Source organism: Phaethon aethereus (assembly GCF_964289735.1).
Source record: "Phaethon aethereus genome assembly, chromosome: 8".
Classification (NCBI taxonomy): Eukaryota; Metazoa; Chordata; class Aves; order Phaethontiformes; family Phaethontidae; genus Phaethon; species Phaethon aethereus.
Window position 1 is genome coordinate 31,417,988 of NC_138584.1, and position 26,536 is coordinate 31,444,523.

Consider the following 26,536-nt stretch of genomic DNA (forward strand, 5'->3'; position numbering starts at 1 on the left):
GGTAGGGGCTGTACGCGGTGACTCCCCGGCCCACGCTTCAGCCCAGAGGTAGGTAACACATCCCCCTCATTGCCTACACACCCCACTGCGGCGGCCACAGGAAGCCGATGCAGCGACCATGACGGCTGAGGTGAGCCACACGTAGCCCCGCCCCTAACGAACGCCCCCGTGATTGGCACGAACAGCTGCAGCCCCTCTCTCATGATTGGTCACATCCGCTGCCACTCTCGGCGTTTGAAGGCATGGGCGGGCACTGACGTATACGTCCTGACAGTGCCACCATCCCCTTTCCCGCCCCCCCCGCGTGCGGAGGTGGGCGCCGCTGCGGAACGGCGTGGGCTGTTCTGTCACGTCAGCTGCGCGTTGTTCCGGGCGTAAGCGCGCTCGGTGCATCGGTGCTTACGCAGCCGCCCTGACCGGGGGCGGCCGGCGGTGGGAAGAGGCCGCCACCATGGAGGCGAAGCCGGCGGATCTCCTGCTCTGTGACAGCCTCATCCTCTGGGTGAGTGGCGCGGGGTGCGGATTCCTCCTATCCGCGCACCGCGCGGCACGGCCGCCCTACTCCCTGCCCGCCGGTAGCGCGTCCTCGCTGCCCCCGAGGGCTGCCCCGGCGGCGGCGGGGGGGCTCCCGCAGGAGCGGCCTGCCCCGGCGGAGAGGCGCTTTTCCTGTCAGGGCCCCGGAGCGCGGCGGCGGCACGGAGCGGCGCGAGGCCACCTGTTGGGCCCGCGCTGTTGCCGTGGTGACGGGGGCGGCGGCCCCGCCCGCCCCGGGGGCGAGCGGCCCGCTGTGCGGGGCTCCTGGTGGGCCCGCTGGAGGGCCGGGAGCTGCCCCAGCGGCACGTGAGCTGCGCCGCGGGGGCGGTTTGGGCACGAGCGTGGCTGCAGTGACGGGGCCTGCATGAGGAACAAGTGTTGCCACGACCTGTGACATGTTCTTGCAAACCCACGTGAAGTGTAGGTGTGTGGTTCTTTGGAATATCCTATAGGCCCAAGTAGTGGTTCTCCAGCAGTGGCTTCAATGTGGAAACTGCTCAGTCGTTAACCATAATAACAAATATATGCAATTAATTTGAATTGCGTTGACAGGAGCAGAAACCTCAGGACGCTTCATAGCAGCTTTCAGTTGGTTAAAGCATTTATTAGTCAGGCGTAGCACACCTAAGTGTGTGGCGTTGCCAGCGCAAGAAGGTTGTCTATGTTCAGTTCATCAGTCAAGCTTGCTTTCTTTTTATCCTTTGCTCTTTCCAAGTTTCTTCTGCTTCCTTGTCTGTACAATATTTTTGGTGAGAGTGAGCTATACTAAATAGAGCTTTTGCATGAAATCTTGGCAGGGAAGTCTGCAGTTACCTGGCGTGAAGCGTTTCCCTAGAAATAGCAGGCGTTTTGCCTATGTGGAGTGTAAATCAGGGAAGGAAGGGGGTGTTTTAGAAGCATCATGGGGATCGAGGAATGAAACTGGCAAAAGTGATAGCAACAGCTACCAGAGTAGGTGTTCCTTTTACCTGCTACATGACGGTACAGAAGTTTTAATGAGTTAAAGTCTGTAAGAAAAAAAAAAATCACTGAAAACCACTTTCTTCCTTTCCTTCCCTTCCTCCATTTTCCTTTTAGTGACCTTGTATGCTTTCAGTGTTTTGTTGGTCTTTAGAATTTCAGTTGTCTTATGCTTACCTCTCTGGAGTTGGATATCTTTTGTCATTTAATGGATGCATACTTTTCTTTCTTTTTTTTTTTCTCATGAACTTTGTATTTTCTTCTTGGTAGCCAGGTAAGAACTCCATCACAATTCAATTGCAAAATAAATCAGTGAAGCAACTTGAGCAAATACATTCCTGAACTCTGTCTCAAAATCCTTTCAGCAGTGCTAAACTCTTTTACAATTTTTACAATTCCTGCTTAAAACATTTTAAGCCTAATTCTCATTTTTAGTATCATCATAGTGCATTATTGTAATTACATCATGAATCTTAAATGGAATGTAATGGAACTTTAACTAGCCTTAAACTGAAAGATCTTTGTATAGTGTTGATTATGTAAATGAACAACCCTGTTTTGTATACACCACTCAGCAGATGCATTGCCGGATGCATGGTTTTAGATTTAACACCTTATTTCTTAGGCCTAGTTTACAACTCAGTAGCAAGCGATTGTTAATACTAAGATATGTTTCAAACATCCTTTCAACTTGAACTTCAGTCTGAATAATAGAAAAAAAATTGAACTTCTGAAGTGGAGCATATTTGGGGAGGGGGAATGAAGTGCTGAATATCTGAAGAGAAAAGGGTTCTGTACCTCTCTGTGGTTTTAAAGGTTTCTCAATTTTTTTATCATAATGAAGACATGCTCATGATTTTCTGTGTTCTGCTGCCAGATCTTGTTTTTTTTGGTGGGGTTTTTTGTTTGGTGGGTTTTTTTTATTATTTTAGCAAATTCTATATTAGAAAATAGGCATTGTCCAGACAAGTTCAAATACAAATGTTATCTATTGGTTCTGCAACCCAGGTATTATTGAATTTAAATTTTTAAGGATGTTACAGGAAAAACATAATGGAGTTAGATTAAATTATAGAGGGAATTCATAGGCATTTCCAAGGAAAATTTACTTAAGTAATGTCTTTTAAGATTGAACTCACAACTCTGTTGCAGAAGCAGTTTTCTAAGTCAGAAGGAGAAACTTTGGTTAGTATATGTGAAGTAAACCTTAATATTTTCTGCCTCCGGGGAGAAGTGGAGTGATAATAGTAGCAGCAGTAGGCCTAATGATGCAGTAGTATCTTCTACGTTTAGGTGCCATTACAATAGGCGTAGAGCAAAAGTTTCTTGAATGTCTTTTGGTAGTGTACCGCTCTGCGGCTGCTTCTCTCTTTATCTCCAAACTAGAGACTACATGTATGGTAACATCTTAAATAGAAATCTTTTTCCACAATAGTTGTACCCCTCTTTGGCCCTGGCAGCACTGGTAATGTTAACTCTGTCCAATAACTGAGTTATTCTATTAATATTCTGGGATTAAGAATGGGAATGTTTATTGTTACTTTAGAATCTCTTTGACTAAATCTCTAAAACTTCTGTCCCTAGTGTGTATAATCTGGGTATAAAATGGAGAAACTCAACCCTGCATCGTCTGGATGAAATTGAGAGCAAACCTCCCCAAGAGCTGGATAGGTTGATTTCTGTTGGGTTATATGAACACTTGTTTCATCTACAGCTGTTTGGCAGTAGAGCCTTCAGCAGATACAGAGAAAAGGCATTAAGTGTTTGTGCTGCAAAATTAAATTTTCAGATGTATATCGTGAACATAATGGCTGTATGTCTGAGAGAAGAATACTTGCTGCTTTTGTAGCAGCAAGCGACAGGGTGTATTTAAGCTAGATTCATTAAATGTTTTTCAGCATAAGTAGCAGTATGTCCTTGCAGCTATATTTAGTAAAACTAATCCAATTTTTTTTTGGGGGGGGGGGGGGGAAGTGCTGCTACAGTCCTGAAGTCTATGGCTGCTTCTACCAACCTTCTCCACATGCCTACTACTTTCATTGGTTTTGCAAGTACAGTAAAAATCTGTTTTGAGGAAATTATTGGTCTGGCATGGGGTTTGGAGAACACATAATTAGTAGTTCTACTCTCATTATTTCTAGGTACTTATGCAACTTTTAAACTAAGACTCTGTCCTGCTTTTTGCTTAATTTTAATTAGCTATTTCTATTCTGGGAGATAATGGCACACTGTACTAGGTTTACGTGGCAAGGTTTTGGTAGCAGGGTTGGCTGCAGGGGTGAGAAGCTGCCAGAAGGTTCCCCTGTGTCCAACAGAGCCAGTGCCAGCCGCTCCAAGACAGACCCGCCACTGGCCAAGTCCGAGCCCATCGGCAATGGTGGCAGTGCCTCTGGGGGAACGGAGTTAAGAGGGGAAAAAACTGCTGCGCAATTGCAGCCGGAGAGGGAGAAGCGAGAATATGTGAAAACATCTCTGCAGAGACCAAAGTCAGAGCAGAAGGAGGGGGAGGAGATGCTCCAGGCGCTGGAGCAGAGATTCCCCTGCAGCCCCTGGTGAAGACCGCAGTGAGGCCGGCTGTGCCCCTGCAGCCGTGGAGCTCCACGCTGGAGCAGATCTCTACCTGCAGCACGTGGAGGACCCCACGCTGGAGCAGGGGGATGCCCAAAGGAGGCTGTGACTCTGTGGGAAGCCCGTGCTGGAGCTGCATCACAACGTTGTGCCATAAAACTCTGAATTCTAGCATGCTCAATCTTGACTCATAAGCTTGTGTGTCTGTTCTTGCATTGGCTTTAAAGCTGCTATAGTATTAAACCAGTGCTGTCAATCACAGCTGCTTCAGTTTGTGGTGTTCTACTTAACCTTTTATGTAACCTACCGGGGATTACTGACTTCTCACTTCCTGCAACACACGATTTAAGAAATACTCTTAAAACTGAAAAACAAATTAAAAAAAACACGTCACTCGGTATATTTTTCTCTTTTTGAAGAAAGCAAACAAATATTCAGAATATATGGTCACTCTTTATAAACATAGAATGGACAACAACTGCCTCAAATTGTCACAGGTGGAAACTGTGCTTTTCTACCACTCTTGTCCCACTAGCTCCATTTCCCAAACACACTTGACAAGGTCATTCATCAGTGACCTCTGAAGAAGCTTATGTTTCACAGGATGTTTGGGAAAGCCCTCTCACAGATGGACAGGTAATTTAGGACATTGCAAACGTAGTAAGTTTAATAAGTCAGTTTTTGCATTGGACAGAGATTATAAGAATCTGTTCTTGCTTCCATTCTATTCTAACTGTACATCTTCTAATAGTATTAACAGCAAACTTTCTCCTTTCTAATTTATTCGTCATTGTAAAGTTGGCTTAACTTAAAATAATTGCCGATGAGCTCTTATTTTCCTGAGTAACCAAGTGATGAACTGACATGAGTGTGGAAATGTCTCTCTGTTATCTCCGAACTGATTGGTTTTTTGGGGAATAAAATATTGCTATTGTAATAGCTAATTCTGTCAAAATGTTAAGATATAAGCTTGGGGCTAGTTTAAAAAAAATAAAAAAAATACACAATATCCAAAACAGAGAAACATTTTTAATATTGAGGTAATCCCATCCTACAGATCTTAACTGCAGGAAAACCAGAAAACTAAGAGGAAAAAAAGACCGTCCTCATGGGAAGTATGGAAGAGCTTCCGTATGAGAATTGGCTAAATGGATGAGGGCATGTGGTCATAGGAAAGACGCAGTGGGAGGAGATGGGTATGGTAAGGGTCAATACAGACTTGAGCTCCTGGAGAAGACAACTGGGAAGGAGACTGTTCCCCATCTGCACAAGAAGCAGGGGAGGTGAGGTGAAGCTAGCCGGTGACAAACTCTGACAAGAGGGCATATCCTGCAGAATCTGCAGATGCTGAGTTTGTGACTGCAAAAAGTGCCTCGGGCAACTCCATGGAAGAAAACTTCAGTGAGGACAGTAAGATATAAATGTACTTACTGTCTGTGCTCCAGGGGTTCTCCAAGACACAAATTCCTGGAGCCTGATGGAGTATTTTGCAGAGTTTGCAGTCACTTTTTACAGTCTGTGGAGTGATCTGAGGACCTGGGCACCTCCATGTTTTAAGGCTTTATACATGAAGCAGTCAGAATTGCAGGCAGAAATTAGCAGGGCAGCAGGAGAGCTGCCTATGGATGTGTAGTAAGCTAGTAGTATACATCAGGTTGATGATGGGGTTCTTATGTGTAGAGCTGTCTGCTGGGAGTTTACTGCAGTGCTCTGTAGGGATGTAGACATGTTGAAGGTATTAATGCCATTTGAGTTGCTTTTGGAGAAGCTAGCTGAAAAACACTTGAGCTATTAAGTTCTTTTCTTTAGGATGGGAGTTGCATCTTGTTTGTATAGTCCTACTACAAAGGGACTTTAATTGTACTTGTGGCTGGAAGGACCAGTTAGAATACAAAGATTGCATATAACAATTCACATAAATAAATAAATCAGGTAACTTCTTATAAAGTGCTTCCATCTATAATCTAGTTTTGTAATAGAGGAGAAGAGTGGAAACTGGGGCTTTGTTGCTTAATGTTTAGACAGAAATATGTAGCTGGCATAAAACTGCATCCAGCCCTGTGTTTAAACACCAGGTAGTGTGGTGCTTGGAAAATAACAGGAAAAGATGTATATATTAAATACAAATACTAGGAATAATAGATGAGTAAAATATCATTACCAGGAAAAGATGTGTAACTTAAGGTTATAGTAAAATTTCTTGGGTTTATAGCAGTATTTTGAAGTTGCATATTTAAATAGGAACATATTTAGAGTAACTTTAGAATTCCTGAATTGCAAGGAAATATGTTGTCAGCTCACAGGATGTGAAATGGTTCAATTTTTTTCAGCTTGCTTCGTATCCTTGAAGTATGCAGTAGTTCTCAGACAACTGTGTTTTCTGCTATTTTTGCATAATTTTCTCCCTTCCATTCTTAAGCCCCAGATAATTTCAGGGTCTCTATTGGTGTCATGACATCTATTACTAAATGCTTACAGTTAGACTGAATTCCCCCCCCAGTCCTCAACTTTTACCCCTTCTTCTGATACCATTTTTTTGTTTAGGTAGTTATGTGTCTAGAACTAAGCACTCTAACATAATTTGAGGGATGGATAAATATGACTTCAGTTTTCCAAGTTAGTATTCCATAACCTGATTTACAATAGAAGGACTAGCATGAAAAAGCAAAGCATGGTAATACTAACTTTTTAAGCTACTAATCATAATCAACAGTCAGGAAGTGTTGAGATAATTGGGTTGGCTTAAAAGTGAAATAGTTCAAAAAGGATTTCAGCTGCCTTAAGTAGAAAGACATCTTACTAAACGCTTGTGTCTTAAAGAGGAAAAGGAAAATGGTAATTAATTTCCTGTGCCTGTCTACTGAGTGAGAAACACAATGGTTTTCCCTCTTGTAGTTGCAGACGTTCCATACTGCTGCACCTTGCCGAGATGTTCAGGACTTGACTAACGGGGTTGCCATGGCGCAGGTACTTCACCAAATGTAAGTTGATATGTAAGTTCCAAGAAGAGGTATTTAATTTCTTGCGGTTTTTGTGTTTGACATGCATACTTGCTTTCTCCCACCCAAAGGTTTTTTGTGTAGTTAAAGTAGACAGAAACATAAAGTAGACAGTTTATAGCAGAAGATAAAATATACCTTTATATTGTTGTTTTGGGAATGATATAATAGTTGAAGAATAATGTGATAGAATGGAGAAGGTGATGAGGAAATATTCTAATACTATAGTATTAAATTCATAATTAAGGGTAATTAGGCAAGAATTATATCATTTTCACTTTTCCCATCAACACTATATCCATGGATATCCATGCTTCAGGCAAGATCTTCCTCTTTGGAATGAAGAACTAAAAGTTCAAAAGGCATGTCTTTGTGATCCGAGTTCTAGGATTTAAATGATGTCTTACTATTTGTGTTGAAGAAAGAATTGTGAAACTTCAATGGCAATTTTATTATTAAAAAATAGCAGTGGACTCATCAAAAGCAAAATAATTCCCATTTTATTGGTGTGATGACAAATGGTACTGGGTTGAGTGACACACTAGTTTTAAAATTTGTAGTTACTTCAGAGGGTTGTAACATGAGTCTTTTATTGAAAGAATATCATACTACAGGTCATTACTACTATTTCATTGTTGTTGGCTCAGATAATAAAGGAGGAGTCTGAACTACCATCTCCTGCTCAAACTATATTTTTGATTACTAAGAAATTACTTAAACCAAACACCACCCCCCTCTGCAAAAGAAAGACCCACCCCCCGAAAAAACCCAAACAACCCAAACCCAGAACCCCCCTCTGTCTGGTTGAAAAGATTTTAAGTGTGCTGTGTGAAGACAGAGCTCACCCTTTTCCTGGGGCATGGCAAAAATTGATTTAGGATTTCTTAGTGAAGATTCACAGTGGGTCACTTCCCATGTGTTTGTCGTACTAGGCTGCCACAGGCTTTGGGCAAACTTCTTTACAACCCAGTTGGCTGATATGCAAGTGGAGTTGATAATTGTCTTTTATCAGGTGCTTTGAGACCAATGAATAAACAGTGCAGTGTAAAAGTTAAGATATTGTTAGATATGCTGTGATTGCACTGCTTGGCAGCGCCGCATATGTAAACACCTCCCTCAGCAGCTCATCCTTATTTATGCTGGCAAAGGGAATATACTTCTGCCCAAGGGAACCAAAGACATAAACTACTGGCATTTCGTATTTTTTTTAAAATGTAGGGTTTTTTTCTTGGTAAGTACCCTTGACAAACTCTAGTGAATGTTAGAGAATCCAAATGTACAAGAGTAGGTACTGAACTTCAATGTCAGCACTAGTCAAAAGAGGATGTTTCTTTAGAGCATTATGATGACTTTGTTGGGTATAAGAATTCAGCATGACAAAGGCCTTCACACCCTTGTGTTCCTAGCTGTAGCTAGCTCAAGCATGTACAAAATTCTTCCTGCTCTGGAAGGTGGTGTCTTAATTCAGCCATCAGGATGGAAATTTCCTGTGACATAGGTATTAACTTGCAATCTCCAGGAATTCGTGCTTCATTAGGCACTGTAGGCAACATCTGATGATTTGATGCTGGGAATCTGGTATCTTATTTATTTAAGTGTGTGCTTATTTCTGTTTAATTATTTAATTTTGTTTCAGAGATGTTGCCTGGTTTGATGCATCTTGGCTAAATCGCATTAAAGATGATGTCGGTGACAACTGGAGAATAAAGGTATTCAAAACTGAAGTTGGTGAAAGTCTGTGGGGTTGGATATCCTGTCTGTCTCGAGAGTATCTAGCAGTCCAAAAACTATAGAAATAAGCTGAGGCTTTTTTAGGTTACTTTAAATTAACTTGAACTGTCTGTTGATATAACATTTTATTATAAATTATTATTTAATTTCAGCAAAATTAAGAATTTTAATAAAAGCCTGTAATCTTATTTTTCATGTACAACAATTAGTCCAGTAATCTGAAGAAGATACTACAAGGAATTATGGACTACTATCATGAGGTATGGAAAAAGCAATTTTTTTGTTGTTCTGATAATTAAACATGATGATTGTTGTCCTCTTTCACCTAGCTTTTTTTTTTTTTCTTGGCAAAGTAATTTATTTTAAGGATTTATTTGACCGAAAGCATATGGTAATTATCTGGCTAAGTGGGAGGTCTTGAGTGAATTCAGGTGGCGCTGGATTAATGGTTGGACTTGATGATCTTGAAGGTCCTTTCCAACCTTGGTGATTCTGTGATTCTGTGAATATAATACTAATTTGAGCAGGTGTATTTTAGATAAGACTCTCGGAGTATAATCTGGAAACCATGTCTCTGTCATTGCCCAGATGAATGTCATAAGGACTGATCTGCAGAATCCTGTTGACTTGTGTGTGTGCATTCATATTTGCTCTTGTAGAGTGTAGTTTTAATCCTTTTCTACACAACAGAACAGATTCGGCAACCCTAGTCTAGGTTTTATGATACTTGGAAGCTGGGAGTTACAAATCCTCCTGGACATAGTAAGGGTTATAGTTTGTTCTTTCCTATGCAGGATGAGTGTGGTAGCCATAAGAGGGTGCTGTATTTTGAGTTTTAAAAAAAAGATTAATTTTGTATGGAGCTTGATTGCAGTTACATAATGGGTATGGTATAGAAAAATTTGCCAGATCATCTTATAGCTTCCTGGTCTTGCCTGGGCTTAGTCGTGATACCGAGTGCCAGGCCCTTTCATATTGCCAGGACTGAAGTGCTCTGGCAAGCCCAGAAGTAGCACCTCTCTCTCTTATTCTACCAACATAATTGGGGGGGGGGGAATAATTCTCTCATATTTGAGGTTTAGCCCAAGAATTTTTAACTTACTACTCTTGCTTTTTCTTGTATATGTGGTCAGTTAACTAAACACCTGGTTAACAGACTTTCAGAACTTGTGGTTGTGAGAGAACAATTTTATAGAACTCTTACTAAAGTGTGTGACATCATTGCACTAAATAATTGCTAGGTGTTTTGAGTTTATTTTTTAATGCTGTCTACTTTAGATTAAATTTAGGCTTATTCAGAGAAAAATACGAGGTTCTGAGTATGGTGAAGGTCATTGGCTAACAGTGGACTGAGTACCCCTTCCTGCAAACACGCATTCACACTGGGGGACAGAGGCAGAGATTTGGAACGGTCTTTGCTGGCCCAAGAGAGGCACAACGTGTGACAGCTGAGTTTCATGTAGGAAGCCCTGTAACAAATGAGTTAAGAACATCTGCTCTGTCCAGGCCTGTTCAGATTTCCTAATCTGGTACTTCTATCTATGTATTCCCTCATAAGCCAATATTTTTAATGTGTATCTCCACATTTAAAACCTTGCTCTTCCATAAGTTTTATAGTAAAAAACTTACTAATAGACTCTACGCTTTCTTGGGATCACTTACTGAGTCCAGATTGCTTACATGATACCAGATTTTTGTGTTGCACAGAAGTGGGAGCCCACTTTCTCTCTTGAATTTTTTTTAGTTCTTGGGTCAGCAGATTTCAGAAGAGCTTATTCCGGACTTAAACCAGATATCTGAGAACTCAGACCCCACCGAACTGGGCAGGCTTCTGCAGCTTATTCTAGGTTGTGCAGTCAACTGTGAAAGGAAACAAGGTATGCACTACCTTAATCAGTTCAGCAAACAGCAGACTGCCTCAGGTGATTGTTACGGTGGAAGAGATGTAGAAACATTTCTTTCTTATGTATCAAAAAGTCTCTATTATTAATATGTTGCATGCCTATTCTGAAACCGGAGTTCTATTAAAAGCAGAAAGCCTATTGAAAACTTCTATGCATAATATAAATTTGTTCACCTGAGAGACTAGAATTGCTTGTGCTGATGTACCGTATTACTGGATAATGATATTGGTTAACGGTAGTGCTCTGTATAAAAAGAGTGCTACCTGCTTTGAAGAAGCTTTATAGGGAATAGTTTCCTCTGGGTCTTTCTGCAAATGGTATGTCATGTTACTCAAGACACTAAGATGTACATTGTTGTGAGTCACTACAAATTCTTTTTCACAGAACACATACAGAATATCATGACCCTTGAAGAGTCTGTTCAGCATGTTGTCATGACTGCCATTCAAGAGGTAAGGAATAATTCATAGCCTAATGCTGTCAGTTGAGAAGTCCAAATATCCATTTGTTGATCTCTGTAAATTCTTTCATCCAAGCAAAGGTCAGGGAAGAGTGTACTTCCCTAAATTATCTGGGAGGATCAGGACCGAGAGACCCCAGATGCCAACCAAGGGGTTTTGGTTTTAGTCTCGTATGCCCAAATATACAACTTGTGGAGACAATAAGTGTTTAAGATTTCCTGTTTCACGCAAGAAATTTATCTAGTAGTCAACTGCTGATTATACTGGAGTCAGGTTCTGAGATTTCTTTCCCAGTGCTGTAGTCTTGGACCCAAAGTTAAGCTGTTCGTAACTGTCTGTGAGGCTACATTGTTCTGACAGACCATTCCAGCGTCTGATTTACAAAGTCCCAGCTGCATCTCTTCTATTTTTGTCATGGTGTGCTCCCCCAGCTATCTTAATTTGTTCTTAATTGGATCATTTTAGTGATCCAGCTTGCAGCATAGCTCTACGGTCACTCACATCTGTGAGTTTCAGGACTGTGAAGCAGAGTGTGGAGGGAGGCAAAAATTAAATGCTGACTTTGTTGAAGAAAATGTATTGTGTAGTTGCACCCCCATCAAGGTAACAGTGGAGATGATAGCAGGCTTTAAAACTTAGATTTAAATTGACTATATAGGCTTTAAAGTTATAAATGCCCTATTGGGAGAAATAAATCCATAAGCCTCTGGTTTGTTGTATTCTGACTAATCAAACCTTCTTTCTGAAGAAGATCTAGAAATAATACTGTAATTCCTGAGTAAGAAGTAAAGCCCTTCAATTGTTGACAAATGTACTGTGTACATCTTTGTACTGGAGATCAATGAGAGCTGTGTTAATGTTCCCATTCTTTGTTTAATGGCAATTAACATGGCACAAAGAAGTGTGATTAACTATTAAATGAATCAAGTGAAATCCCATCCTTTGATTCACTCCATTTTAACTTGACTAGGGAGTAGCAATAACTTCAATAGATCACATATTCATCCAATAAGATGTTACTGCTAAGTTGGTTAATTTGGGGAGGAGGGAGGTAAAAAAAGTAATCTTATTCTAGGTTTGTTTAAATCCTTTACCAACTATGAGGTGGTTTTTTATTATTATTAATCTGTTTTGATATATTGAAGGGATGCAAGGACATGGTGGAAAATACAATTGATACTCAGTACACAGTGAATTTACAGAAATTTAACCTCTAATTTAATCTTCTTTTCCTGTGGCCTCTTTCTGTAGCTCATGAGCAAAGAAATAACGGGTCCTTCCACAAGTGATGCATCAAGTGAAATGGAACAGCAGGTAACTGCCTAATATTTGTTGCTCTTGTAATTCAAGCCTGAACAATAACTTGGTATCTTGCCATCGCTTAAACGAAGAGGAGGGCTGCTCTTCCTCTGCAATTCTAAAGGTGAAGAAACCCCATCAAAAAACCCAGTAAATTGTGCTCTTTTTAGTCTTCTATCTGCACAAACTGCTTTGGTCTGTTCTCCACTCAGAGCTGATCTGATTAAACCCACAAAGAGCAGAGCAACATACTGATGTAGGCAGAGAATATGCAATAAAATAACGCTGTTTTTCAGTCCTAATTAAGTAAAAAGTTATGTACTATTTTATAGCTGCTTTTAAAACAATGCAGTTACTGCTATGTAATCTTCCTGGATGGGGTAAAACTGGCCAGTACAAACCTACATTGCAAGAAAAGCTAGGGGTATATCAAGGCTCAGCTGTGCCAGGCTAAACACTTCAGGTTATTTTTAAGGGGTCATGAAAATTCTTGATAACCTGAACACTACAAGGTGTCACACATAAAATGAAGTTGTCTGGAAAAAGTACCTGCCCAGAAAGGAGCATCAGTATTTCTATTTGGAGATGAAGGGCATTTGATTTAATAGGCAGGGATTTTGAAATTGTGACAACACGAATGTTCCTGTGTTTCGTTTTGTTACGCTTTTAGCCTAAGTTGCTGGGTTGAATATGTTGAGTTTCAATTTACTTATTACATGTGGTAGTCATTTAAAATGCAGGTGAAATGAACAGAGATCCTGATTGAACAGTGTGTATATAGGTTTCTGTGTCAATGTTTGCACCTAACATCCTTCTTAAACAATTGGTATAAGCAATTGAGACATTTTAGATGCTTGAACTGTGAGTGCTTCAGATATGGGGCAGAATGATTGACTATCCTATTTTTTTAAAAGCTTAAAAAAGCTTTGGAAGATCTTCAGGAAGCACTAGCAGAAAAAGAAGAGTTGGCACAAAGATGTCAAGAGCTAGATTTACAGGTAAGAATCAGCAAGTAGCTTATTTCTTTAATATGTAGTGGTGCTGCTATTCAGATGCAGAAATTCTGAAGGGCAAAGCGAATTTTGCATTTATTTAAGTTTCTATGAGAATTCTTAGCTGTTTTTGTGGGAAGAGCAATCATTCTGTACCCCAAAATGCAATTTCTGGAAATAAATTTTCTGATGGAAGTGTATGCTGGGGTCCTTTGCCAACTGTTAACTCAAAGGTTGTTTGGTCTGCTAGCTTTATGTTTACCCTTAATAGCAGGTAGCCATCAAAATGATGTTATCATGGCTTTAAAAATTGCCCATTTCATTTTTAGTCACTGCTTTCTCGAGTCTTTTGAACTGTGTCCAAAAAATCCAGTTCATATTATTGGTTATTAGATTTAATCATAGGAAAATTATGCTGTTTTCAATAGGAGTTGATGAAAGACTAGAATTAGAAATTTATTTAAAATTTGCTAACTCTTTTGTGTACACAGTTGCAACATGAAGGATATTTCAGGAAATAAAAATAATAGAAACTAATAGATCGTTGCTGACATTTTCAAACCACACTGATAATAGGCCTACTTTTGTTTTTAATGGATATAGAAGTTAATCAAGCCACCCAAAAGGAGAGAGGACTTTGTAACAATGAACAGGAACTTGCATTACAATCGACTTTTTAAAGAAAAAAGAAAAAAAAAAATCCATTTGCTAGCACTAAGTCTGATTCCTCTTTTATGGCACTATAATCTGAGAATAGGAAGAGGTTTATCTGGTGATGCAGTTCATCTCAGATTTTATTCTGTACAAAAAGAACATTTGGGCAGCATCTTCTTAGAGGAGCCAGAGTGCTATACTGGCTTTATGAGCCTCTGAAAAAAACCCAAAAACCCACCACAAAACCAGAGGCCAGTTTTACATTTCTTACAGGTAATGATGACTGAAAAAGTAGAATACTTTATATATAAAGTAGCTCTTAGCTACTTTATTTTAGCTCATTGCCATGCCCAGGAAGCTGTTGTTAGATTTGAACTGATATTTCATTCCCTTCTTTCTTGAGGCAGTAGTGAGGCTTCTTAGTGAAAGCAGAGATCTAAAAATGCTTGTGAGCAGAACCTCCAAGAGAAAATGATTTATTTTAAACGGGTAAGAGGATTAACTTGACAGCTGGACTCACAGGTTACAGTTGTTAAACTTCAAAAAGTGTGTTCACTGTTCAAAAGCTCTCACTTCTAGAGGTGCTGGGATAACAGTTTGCACAAATACTTGCACTTTCTGCTTCCATTAGGAGACTTTGTCTCACTAGAGAAGTCACAGGCTTTCTCCTGTCTCCCACAAACTTCTCTTTTGAGATTTCTCTATTAATTGATGGTAAGTAACACAAAGCCAGTTGCTCGTAACATAGCATGCGCCAGGTGAAGGCATGAAAGATTTTGAGGGAAAGGTACTGCTGAGTATAAACAGATGACTTAATGACACCATAGCTCTTTAATATTGGGACGTGTTTTTAAAATACCTCTTCATAATTTGTGTTGAGTTTGACACCGCTTCTGTTATGTTGACATAATAGAAAAGAAGAGAAAGCTATCAGAAGGGAACCGAGAAAAGATGAAAAACTTCCTCTGATTTTTGTTAAAGGTTTTTTTTTTTCTTTTTTAAAGTCAGAGACAGGTGTTCTTTTAACATTATTCTAAGACTGTAAATGTTGTGCATGTTTAAGGAGTGGCTGAACCTTGAACAGGAAGTATTATGCTGAGGAAGGGACAGACAGATATGCTTTCTACTCACAGGGGTTTGTGTGTGCATGTATGTAGTAAAGGGATATCCGGTATGTAAAAACGAGTGAACTTAGAAAGCCAGCACCTAATGAAGTGGTAGATTAATTACTGTTTTGTTTCTTACATCTGTTTGACTGACAGCCTTTTAAATTATGATCATGAACAAACTGTTTCATAATATTGCATACTTTAGGTTATATCTGATGTTTTATCTAATAATGTCACCATGATTTATTTTATTTTATTTTATTTATTTGAAGCCATAATATTGACTGATGCTTCTCATTTAAACTAATTCTTAATAAATTCACTTGTAAGGTCTCAGTCTTCCTTGATATTTTCCAAGAGTATAAGAAAGGTAGGTTTTCTTTATGATTCAGGAAAACATAACCCAAAAAGCATATTGTCCCTGTTTAAATGCCAGTTAACTAACACATGCTACATGCTCTTATGTTTGACAGGATGTTAAAATTAACACAACAGCTTTCACTAGAAAAACTTTAAAGGTTCTCTCCTCTTAATCCTTCCCCATTTTATGGCTGTTAATATACTTACTGTTTCAATAGAGTGTTGTATTCTCATTTGCTTAGCTGTGAACACTTTCAATATCAAACTTGTTTGATTGTTGCAAAAAATGCATGCTCTATATGAAGCTGTCTAGGTTTTTTCTTTTGCGTGTCTGCTTCCTAGCTTATGGCACCTGAAACCGCTTCTTGCGCAACCATTCACTGCTGAGCGCACGGCAGTACTATGTTAGTGTGCTAGCCAGTGCCAGCCTGCTTTTTATTGTTGAGTACGAGCAAGATGGAAAGTACCTTTACACCAATACTTAAAGGTTTTTTTGTACGGCATATGTGGTATCCTTTTTAATAAATGTACCAGTTTCTCTCCATATCACATTGTCTGCCTTTACCATGGTTCCAGCTACAAAAATTTGTCTTTTTTTTAGAGGGACTTTTCCTTTAGTGCTTCGTAACTGTCATACACTAAAGCATCTGTATGCTCAAGTATGCTATGTAAATTACATTTAAAATTTCTAAACACTCAACTCTTTTCATAAACTAATTTGACGTACTGCTGTTTTATTTTAGTACTTTCCTGTTGGACAGGTCTTACAATGTTGATGCTGGTTTGTCTGCTGTAGGTGGCTGCCCTGCAGGATGAAAAAAACAGCTTGATGTCAGAAAATGAGATTATGAATGACAGGCTAGAGCAATTAGATGACTCTCTTGATGATCCAAATACTGTGGTTGCAAAAAAGTATTTTCATGCACAGTTGCAGCTGGAACAACTGCAAGAAGAAAACTTCAGGTATGAAATGATTTCTGTCAAAAACCCCTGTCTTGTCATGTCAAATATATCCTGAGAATTTCTGGTACTCTTTCAGTATTTTCCATCTCAATTTCTTTTGCTATAAAATCTTTCTAGTACTGTATAAACGTATTTTAAAGACAGTCCTTACCTTTAAAAGGGAGAAACTGTTACTTGTTGTAGAAAATATTACTTTATAATTGCCGTTTGACACTTCAGAAAAGGTGATGGAAAGCAGAACGTTGAGTGCCCAAGCAATTTGTGTGTAAACAAAACAAACCCTTAAGCCTCCCAAAAACGACCATATCTCTTTACTGTGCTAATTTCTTTTACATATTAGTCTTTCTCCCTGTGATCCCTATGGGGGAAAAAGAAAAGGCTTTTCATGTGATCCCTTGATATGATAAATTTGCATTATATAATCCATTATGATTTAACAGGTAGACAATAAAATGTTCCATGCTTATAGTACTGTTTTTCTGGCTACTTAAATCAATAGGAGTCCTTTGTCTTACTTACTGTTAATAGTTTTAGCACTAAATGAAAAATGTGTAATAATGATGAGTGTTTAACAGAGTTCCTGGTTTTGATCTGGTAGGCTTGAAGCTGCAAAAGATGATTATCGTGTCCATTGTGAAGACCTAGAAAAACAATTGATTGAACTGCAACATAGAAACAATGAACTAACCTCTTTGGCAGAAGAATCTAGAGCCTTGAAAGATGAAAATGATATTCTTAGGTATGTAATAGAGACCGCTTCCCATACACATATTAGGAGGATTTAATGACTAAATCCAAGGCTTTGTATTTAACAAGATTTTTTTTGAGGTGTTACTTCTGCAGATAGATCTTATCTGAATGAGATCTAAAACAAATGTTGGAAAAGAGCCCTTTGACAAAGCAGAGATGGACTGCAAGTTTAAAGGCACAGCCTCTATTGTTTGCATAAGAATAGCAACATGGAATTTTTCTGTGAAGCGGGATTAATGAATACAGAAGTTATTCTTCTTCATGTGGGATGGAATGTGAAGTTCTTCAAGAATTGAGACATAAAAATTGAATTTTTATGGGGGGGGGTATGTGTGCATTCTCATTAAGGGGACATGAATGTTGGCAAGAGGCTGCCTTTTCTGATGTAGAAAATCTTATATGCCGCTAGAACTTCGACATAATTTTTGGTGTTGGCATTCTAGGCTAGAATTAGGTTAGCAACATGATTAACAAAATGAAGGTGAAATACACAAGAAGCTTGATGAGAATAAAATTCCAGCATGTGTAAACTAAATTAAATACCAGACCACCCAAGAAATACCCAAAGCAAATCATATTGCAAAAGCAGGTCTGCTATTCATAAAATAGTATGAATAAAACATGGAAAGAAAAGTGGTTTCAGGTGTTTAACTTATAGTGGTTCTTAAATAACGTCTGAAACAAATCATAACTATAGATTTTCTTCCATAATTTTCTTGTACTAGCGTGTAGTAATATGAGATGGTAGATATTAAACACAGATATTAAGATTAATTTGTGTATTTATGATCCAAGTATTTTCTTCCCACATAGATTTTTATTAATGATTGGCTGGTAATTCTTGGTCGTATCTGCTAATGATCATTTTCTTAGTGCAATTATGTTCTAATTATGTATAATTATGTATAACCCCGCAATGAGAACATCTGCGTATTTTTCCTTATCAGGTACAAGTACTTTGAGATGACTGTTTAGCACAGGATGTTGTGGTGCATTTACATTGTACCCCACAGAGTTCCCTGGAGATATTTGACATACTAACCTTTGCTTGTACTTCTAGCATCCAAATGTCAGACTTGCTCCCACTTAAACCCTGTGGTGATTTCAATTTTCCAGAGCAATCTTTGCATTATGCATTTAAAAATAAAGTATTAAGATTTAACTCTGCTGTTAAGCATGTTGCATCTCCCTTTGAAAATAGCCTGAATGTGCATGAAAGCAGAATTTGACTTTTTTAATCTTTTGAAGAAATATACTCTCTTCTAATTCCTGTTTATGCTTTCAGGACTACTGCAGACAAGGCAAGTAAGCTGGAATCAACTGTTGAAGTGTACCGTAAAAAGCTACAGGATCTGAATGACTTCCGCAGACAAGTTAAATCTCTGCAAGAAACCAACATGATGTATATGCACAATACAGTCAGTCTGGAGGATGAACTCAAGAAAGCCAATGCAGCACGTGCCCAGCTAGAAACCTACAAAAGACAGGTGAGGCTGCATCTATACTTAAGACGTTACTTTTTCCTGAGATAGTTGTCTTACCTAAATAAAACTATTGTAATTATGTTTCAGTGAAAAAAAATGAGAAGCTTAATTTAACAGCCCATGGACTTAACCTGCATTGTCCCTTTCAAATTTCTTGTTCATGAAAACTCCTTCATACTCTGCTGTTCAGTGTCTGTGTTTCCCTGTTTATTAAACTAGCAAGCTTAACTGTAGTTGCCCTCTCAACTGCTTGGTTGTCCATGGTTTGCAGGCCTTTCTTCTTTACTTTAGCTGAGGTAATTTTTGTGCCTGGGAGAGGTTGTTCAGCTATTGCTGAGATCACTTGTATGTAATATTCTTAACTTTCTTCACGGAAATTTATTTTCAGCTGTAGAAGCTTTATTTCAATTTCACTTATTTCAGTAGCAATTACGAGATGCAGGAGTTAAATATTTAAAAAAACAAACAAAAGACAAAATAAAACCAAAAATCAACCACCAACAACAAAATAACCAAAACCAAAAAAAACCCCAAACCAACCAAACACACATGCCCCCAGTCTATCTCCGCTCCTCCAAGCTTGGAGGACCAGCTGTTTATTTTGGCTGAACTGGGCAGGAGTGAAGGTTTTAACGTAGCTTTTAAAGGTGGCATCTGGCAACATTCATGTGCTGAATGTAGTCTTTTTATAATAAGGTCCAGGAGCTTCATAACAAACTGTCTGAAGAATCAAAAAGAGCTGATAAGCTAGCATTTGAAATGAAGCGACTTGAAGAAAAACATGAAGCTTTAATCAAAGAAAAAGAGGTAAGTCTCTTGAATGACAGTTTATTTGAACACCTAATAAATCTCTTAAATGCTCTGCTTGAGGAAAACCTTCCCAGAAGTAGTGCTACCATAAGAATGAAGTTTAGTGCCTCATGTGTATGTGTGTATACACATATAAGACATAAGATATGTCTTAAAATGTGTGTCAGTAGTATTCCTGATTAATATTACTTGGTTTTTGTCATTTTGAAGTGATGCTGTATGACTTAATTTCACCTCAAATATATCTTCTTAGAGACTGATAGTACAATGTGATGCATTGAAAGAGACAAATGAAGAGCTCCGGTATTCACAGATGCAGCAGGATCACCTGAGTCAAACAGGTATTGCTTTATCTTCAGAGGCTTTTTTATGTATATTAGTGATTTTTTTAAGTTTGTTAAATTAAAATCCCCGTGCGATTTCAGGTGCATCTCGTGTTAAAAGCCATGAGAATCTTGCTGCTGAAATTCTGCCAGTGGAATATAGGTAAGATGAAAAAATTGAGGTTGTTTGGAGATTTTAATGGGTGGGGCATAATATTGCATCTGTGAAAGTTCAGTATTGATTTTCAGCAACATTACTGTATCCCACTTCTTGCTTTCCCTTCATGATGCTTCTCTGGACCTCCATGTAGCTGTTAATAATTATTTCCCCATACTATAATTACTCTGCATTCTTTCTTAAAAGCATATCAGATTGCTCTATATAAAGTTCGGCTTGAAAGGTCCTCTTTAAGGAGCAAAACAATTCTTATCTTGCTGCTGGCAGACAGAATAAATAATTAGGACACAGCAGCTAAGACAGAACAGCTAAAGGCTAGCTAATACTACTTTTAAAGTCTGGCAGAGTGAAACATAAAGGCATAATAAAATCTGAGTTTGGAGTGACTTGATTTAAAATTTTGTTCATATCTGCTAAAAAACTATTGTGGCGTTTGAAAATTGTAATTTACCTTTTAATAAAAAATTGCATTGTTGCTGCAACTATATCCTTGAGCAGAACTTGTTTCACTCACTTTAAGATTGGGGGAGTGAACAGGAAGATTATCTCCTGCTCTTAGTCACCTTTTCCTTAATTGATAGTGACATTTTTGTTGTTTTTGATTCAGAGAAATGTTTATTCGACTGCAGCATGAAAATAAGATGCTTCTTATACAACAGGAAGGATCAGAAAATGAACGTATTGCAGAGCTCCAGGAACAGCTGGAGCAAAAGCATCGGACAGTGAACGAACTAGAAACTGAGAAAAGGTAATGGTTGAAACAGCATCTTAGAATATAGCAAACAGTGATTTCTGGACCTTCAGAGTGGCCATGTGGCTTGCATCTGTAGCGTAGCACTATGCAGGAAGCCAATTATCCTTCTTGTTTCACCAGTGTAATTATTAACAAAGAGTTATGAAGTAAGCAATAAGGAAAGTTGCTTAAATGTGATATTGTAAAATGTGGTAGATCTGTGTGTAGCGTGCTCTGAAGGAAGTGCTGCTAATGGGTTGCTGTTCTTAGCCCTGAATTATTCTTGGTAGACTAAGAATGGATGTAAACTCTATTTCTAGAACTTCAAACTAACCATGTTGTAACACTGGGATATGGGCTGAATATCTCTTATCAGTTAATGAATGTTGAAAGCAGTTTACTAGGATATGATAATTTTTGGTAGTTAGTTTTTTTCAAAACTTAAAATTATTCTAGGTCTTTCGTTATCTAATGTTTAATAAAGTTGTGTTTGTTTCAGCAGAAGTTCAAGTCAAACTAAAAGCATTTGAAAACAATTTCATTGTGGCTTAAATCCTGCTGGATAAACCCTCTGAAAAATTATCATCCAAACATGAAATAGAAAAATCTAATTGTCTCTTGTGATCTATTTAAATGAGTAATAACTATCTTTTCTTCCTAAAAGGCTAAATGAAGAGCGTATTGGGGAGTTACAACAGCAAATTGAAGATCTGCAAAAGACTTTACAGGAGCAGGGATCCAAGACAGAAGGAGTAAGTGAAAGTTCAGGATTCCTGACCTTGAAGACATTTTGCCAGTTTTGTTTAAAATCCTTCAGAGTAATATCAAGTCCTCCGTTTAGATGTGCCTCTTCTTTTTCAGTGTGTCTAGGGCTGGTAACTACTAAGGCAGCAGGATCCTGGTTTGGTGCTTGTTTGTTTGTTTGTTTGTTTTTTAAAGTTAGTTTGGAATGCAGCAGTAGGAGTGAGCAAGCTCTGAAGCCCCTCTGGGTCACCCAGCCTCCGTCCTCCCCCAACCCAAAAAAACACACACCTTTCAAAAGACCTTATAAGCAAAGACCTTAAGCAATTGAGGCTGTTCAGTGTGTTCTAAAAACCCTCTCCTGCCTGAAAACAACTCTCTGAGTTTATGTAACACAGGCTTGGCTCCACTGTGTTCAGAGCAGATGAGTTTAGTCTCGATAGTATGAGAATCCATGAGACCTCCACACCAACTGCATTTCAACTGAAAAGCTCATGTTTTATGTGATTCCTTCCCCCCGCCTTCTTTAAGGAACTGTAACTCTTCTACCTTCTACTTTACTTTTAATCACCAAATGGTGGTATAGTGAGAAGGGGATAGCTATAAAGAAGAAAGATGGTGGAATTGGTATTGGAATTGTGTGATGCAAAAAATATGAATGCAGTTACAGAAATGCATGAAAAAAATGCAGTTTTCTTAAGATTTATTTGGGTGTGCTAAGTATTCTTGGCTGATTTGTAAGAATATTTTAACGTTGCATGGTATAAAATACTGAAATATAACTGAATTTTAACTCTTTGCTTTTATAGTCTAGCAACCTGAAGCAGAAATTGGCAGCACATATGTAAGTAAGGCACATGCATCCACAATAGTTTATGATAAATGATTTGACTGTTGTAGCACAAAAACTGTCTAAGTCTTTGTAGGGATGTCTTCTTTTTCTAAGCCACTGATTTGAGAATCATGCGTGTAGTGAGTTAAGTATTGTTCCAGTTTTGTCTACTCTGATCATGATAATCTTGTAATATTAGTATCCACTTAACTGTCTTTTCATCACCACTAGCATTTTAACAGTAATGATTCTACGATAGACTGCTAAAACCATCACTCTTAGTGGACTCAAAACATATTTCGTTCTTCTGAAACACTTCCATCCTTTCAGCAGATGTAGTTCCTGCTAAGGAGATTCTGGAGAGGTTTTTTTGTTAGTTTTCTTTTCTGTTTCTAGTTTTAGGCAAATAAGACTCAATTCGGAAGTCACCACTTCTATAGTTCTTCAAAAATACATACTAGTATTTCTATTTAAACTCAAAAGAATTGCCAGAGTTTTTAAAATAGTTGTTTAAACACTTCCACCAAGTTTCAGCTTTCAGCTCTTAAAATTGTGCATGGAATTACTTGTGAGCTTAATCCTCAGCCCAGCCTTTCACTCGTAGGGAGAAGTTGAATGAAGTTCATGATGAGTTACAGAAGAAAGAGGCTGATCTTGCGGAACTCCAGCCTGATGTTAGTCAGAACCGTAAGTTTTTTTTGTGTGGCTTTTGTTTTTTTTTTTTAATGAGACTATGTTAAGTTTCTTCTTCCATGATACTTGTCTGGATGAGGATTTCTGCTACAGTTTAGCTTTAAACCTGGAATAGGGGTGAATGGAGGGGGGTTTTGCACACGCTGGTGGGCAGGGAGAAGTTCAAGGGGCCTTAGTTTTGTTGAACAATACTCTGCAAAATGGGAATTCAGGGTCAGGTGAGACCTTATGGTACAACTGAAACAAAAATAAGAACCTAGAAAATTGTGTAGTAGCTAGAAAGTTTATTTGGGGGGTGCTTAAATCACGAGAACACAGAAGCCTTGAAAGTACCATTTCTATTTTTATTTTGTATGTCTTTATTGATAATTTCTGTAAATAGCCCAGAAGATTGGAGAGCTGGAAGCAGCTTTGCGAAAAAAAGATGAAGATATGAAAGCAATGGAAGAAAGATATAAAATGTACCTTGAAAAAGCAAGAAATGTGAGTTGCATATTTCTGAGCATACACATTCCACCCTCGTAAATCGTTAAACGGATTAATTTGAGTTGTTGTTGTCTCCCCCCTCCACCTCAAAATTAAAATTAGTAGCTACATGTTACATTTTTAGTCAAATTGCTCAACTGCAGTCAGTTAAGTGTATGAGAGAATGGGGTTTAGGCTAAAGCATGAGATGCATTAATGATTCCTTTGTACCTTTTGATATCTTCTGTTGTGCAATGTAACAGCTTAGTTTTCATTAGAATTTCCCAATTAGTGTTCAGTCTGCTTTCGTGTTTCTACTGAGAGCAAATGAGATGCAGAGCTGTTGAGAATCAAACCTGACTTGTAATGCTTTTGTTTTGCCTTGTACAGGTGATAAAAACCTTAGATCCCAAACTAAATCCAGCATCAGCGGAAATTATGTTGCTCAGAAAACAGATAATGGAGAAAGACAAAAAAATTGAAGCGCTAGAGGTAAGAATTTACATATATTTAATAATAACTTCTAATATGTTCTGCTGTCTCTGATATTAGACACTCAAGTTACTGTTTCCTAATGATCTAGTACCCTTCAATGCTGCATTCAGTTAGAAACTGCACAGACCATCAAACCTAGAGATTTTTAGTTTGCCTTAATTAACCTTGTATCCAACTATAAGTCTGTCAGAGCAGTTTACTTTTCGACAGTGTTTTTCAATGTACAACTTAATTTTGATTCTTTCTAAACCCTGTGAAAAGCTGTAAATGAATTGCTTCATAACATTAATAGTTTTGCCGTGTTACAGTAACTTGTACAGAGCTGCAGAGTCTGACCTTTTTCAGTACTAATGTAACTTAGTTTGTATGTGGGACTACATATTTGAGCAGTGACTTGTTTAATTTACTAGACCTCTGCTATCAGTGGTTTCATATACTGGAGCTCTTGGAACTATATAGAAGAGTAAAACCTTTTAATTAAGTCAAATCTGCTTGGCTGAAATCCTGAAAGGATTGTTGACAATAGTCCAAGGACCAAAAAAGATGTGGGAAATGCTGCATTCAGTTTTAAGCAATATTGATGGGACCGGTTAGAACCTGAGCAAATACAAAATTCTTCAACACGAGTTAGTTGGCTGAAAGGTCTGACTTCATAAATGCCGTGGCCTCAGATTTCTTCTGTGTGTATGTACTAGGTAGTAACATTATAAAAATACTTGGCCACTAAAGGTACATTCTTGTCTTTGACTTTCAGGTAAAAAAATTACTAAATTATTTATAGACTCTCTGATACACCCTAGACTTCCATGTATTTCCACACACACAACCCCTTGATGTATGTTTGTAAGTTGCACTGCAGTGTGTGTAGCCTCTTCCTGAAGTAGTCTATGACTTCTCTCATAGTCATTTATGGAAGTATCTTTATTTACACTTCCAAGCCTTCTAGTTATTTTGCGTATTTAAGCATTTCTGCTGCCTGTGTTTATTTCAGTCAATGGACTGCAATAATTTTATGCAGATTATTTTTGTGTTTCAATTGAGGTTTACTTCTCTATTGTCTGCTTGCAGGCTGAATACAAACTTGCTAAGTTACGTGATTATGAGGAAAAGCTAATTGTAACTGCATGGTATAATAAGGTGGGTCAAAAGTTCATTTGTTGGTATCTCGGAAATCAGAAAAAACAAATTTTGCTAAATGTGAGCGTCACCCCTTTTTTTTCTTTTTAGATGCACTATAAACTGATGCTTAGGAGAGAAAGCTTAGCTTAGTTTAGCTACTTGTGGCAGAAAAATCAAACTTGCAGAATAGCATGGCCTCATGTTTAAAAACAGGGAACTAAGGAAAGGAATAAAGCCTGAGAGTTCCAGTTTAAAGTGAGATCACTCTTCCACTTGCTAATTCTCACTTCAAGGCGGAATGCAAACTTGAGTTCTATGGGGAATTTCTAATCCTATTGAGGTAACTTGGGAAATACAAGCATCAACATTTTTGATAGCAGCATTAAAGGGAAAATATTTTAACGATCAACTGTTGTGTAAAATTATTTTGTTGTATGTTTTTTGCTTGTCTTCTGTGCTTTGGAACAGGACACTTAATTTGGCATAGGCCATGACTTTCACATTAGTAATGTAGTATTTGCTGCCACAAGCTTCCATCTGGATTTAGTAGGCTAAATTCCTGAATGTTCAGTAGCATTTGCTGTTGAAATTTTGGGGCTTGAGACAAAGGGAGGCCATGGTTCAAAAGGTTTCCAGGCTCCTGTTTTAGATGTTCAGTGTCTTTAGCACAGCATTTGTGAAATAAAGCTGGAGCCGTCTTCTCATCCTGCAGCAGTGTTGCAAAGGTTGTTAGAACGTTTGACATTAGATTGCTGTGAAAAGGACTAGGGAAAGTTGTTCATCTTCATATGAAGCAATGTTTAAATAGAGTTTGATAAAGAAAGGCTGGAATGGGAAATCAAAAAGGAAAAGTAAAATTAAATTAGTTATTGTAAAGTTGTTCCTTTATTAAGCTACAATTAACACATTCTGTATGAATGTGAATGAATCTTACTTTCTTCATTCTTGGTTCATACCTTTTATGGCAGCAAGAGGGTATATAAGAAATACAGTAAAAGAAATTCTGTGTGCAAGTAAGCATGAGCTTTGTGTATGAAAGATGGCCAGGCTTTTTTCTTTTGTTTTTGCTATAGCGTAAACATTGTTTAATTTCTTTGCAGAGCCTAACTCTTCAGAAGCTAGGTATGGAAGCAAGACTGGTTGGCAGTAGTGGTGCTTGCAGAGACGGTCCTGGACGCTCATTCCTAGCTCAGCAACGTCATGTCACCAATACCAGAAGGAATCTCACTGTTAAAGTACCAGGTGCAACATCTGATTAAACCACAAGGACCATGAGGAAAACTTATATGCTAAAGTGTCCTTAACTGTTTTATAGCTTCCACATTAACTACTTGATGAAAGAGGAGGTAAGAATGGTAGGCAACTGCAAATTCAACATT

The 26,536-nt window shown here is 38.3% G+C and overlaps 1 protein-coding gene across 1 annotated transcript; it reads left to right on the plus strand.

Annotated features, from left to right (window-relative positions):
• Positions 1–451: 451 nt before the first annotated feature.
• HOOK1 (hook microtubule tethering protein 1) lies at positions 452–26,416 on the plus strand (the record flags this gene model as incomplete). The annotated part of the gene is made up of 22 exons (XM_082003153.1): positions 452–502; positions 6,958–7,043; positions 8,698–8,770; positions 9,002–9,052; positions 10,537–10,669; positions 11,081–11,148; positions 12,409–12,471; positions 13,371–13,454; positions 16,368–16,534; positions 17,133–17,273; positions 18,570–18,771; positions 19,465–19,575; positions 19,832–19,919; positions 20,004–20,064; positions 20,687–20,827; positions 21,477–21,564; positions 22,363–22,397; positions 22,990–23,072; positions 23,461–23,561; positions 23,934–24,035; positions 25,107–25,175; positions 26,258–26,416. 22 exons carry the CDS (start codon positions 452–454, stop codon positions 26,414–26,416), a joined length of 2,157 nt encoding a protein of 718 aa, XP_081859279.1.
• Between the last annotated feature and the right edge of the window lie 120 nt (positions 26,417–26,536).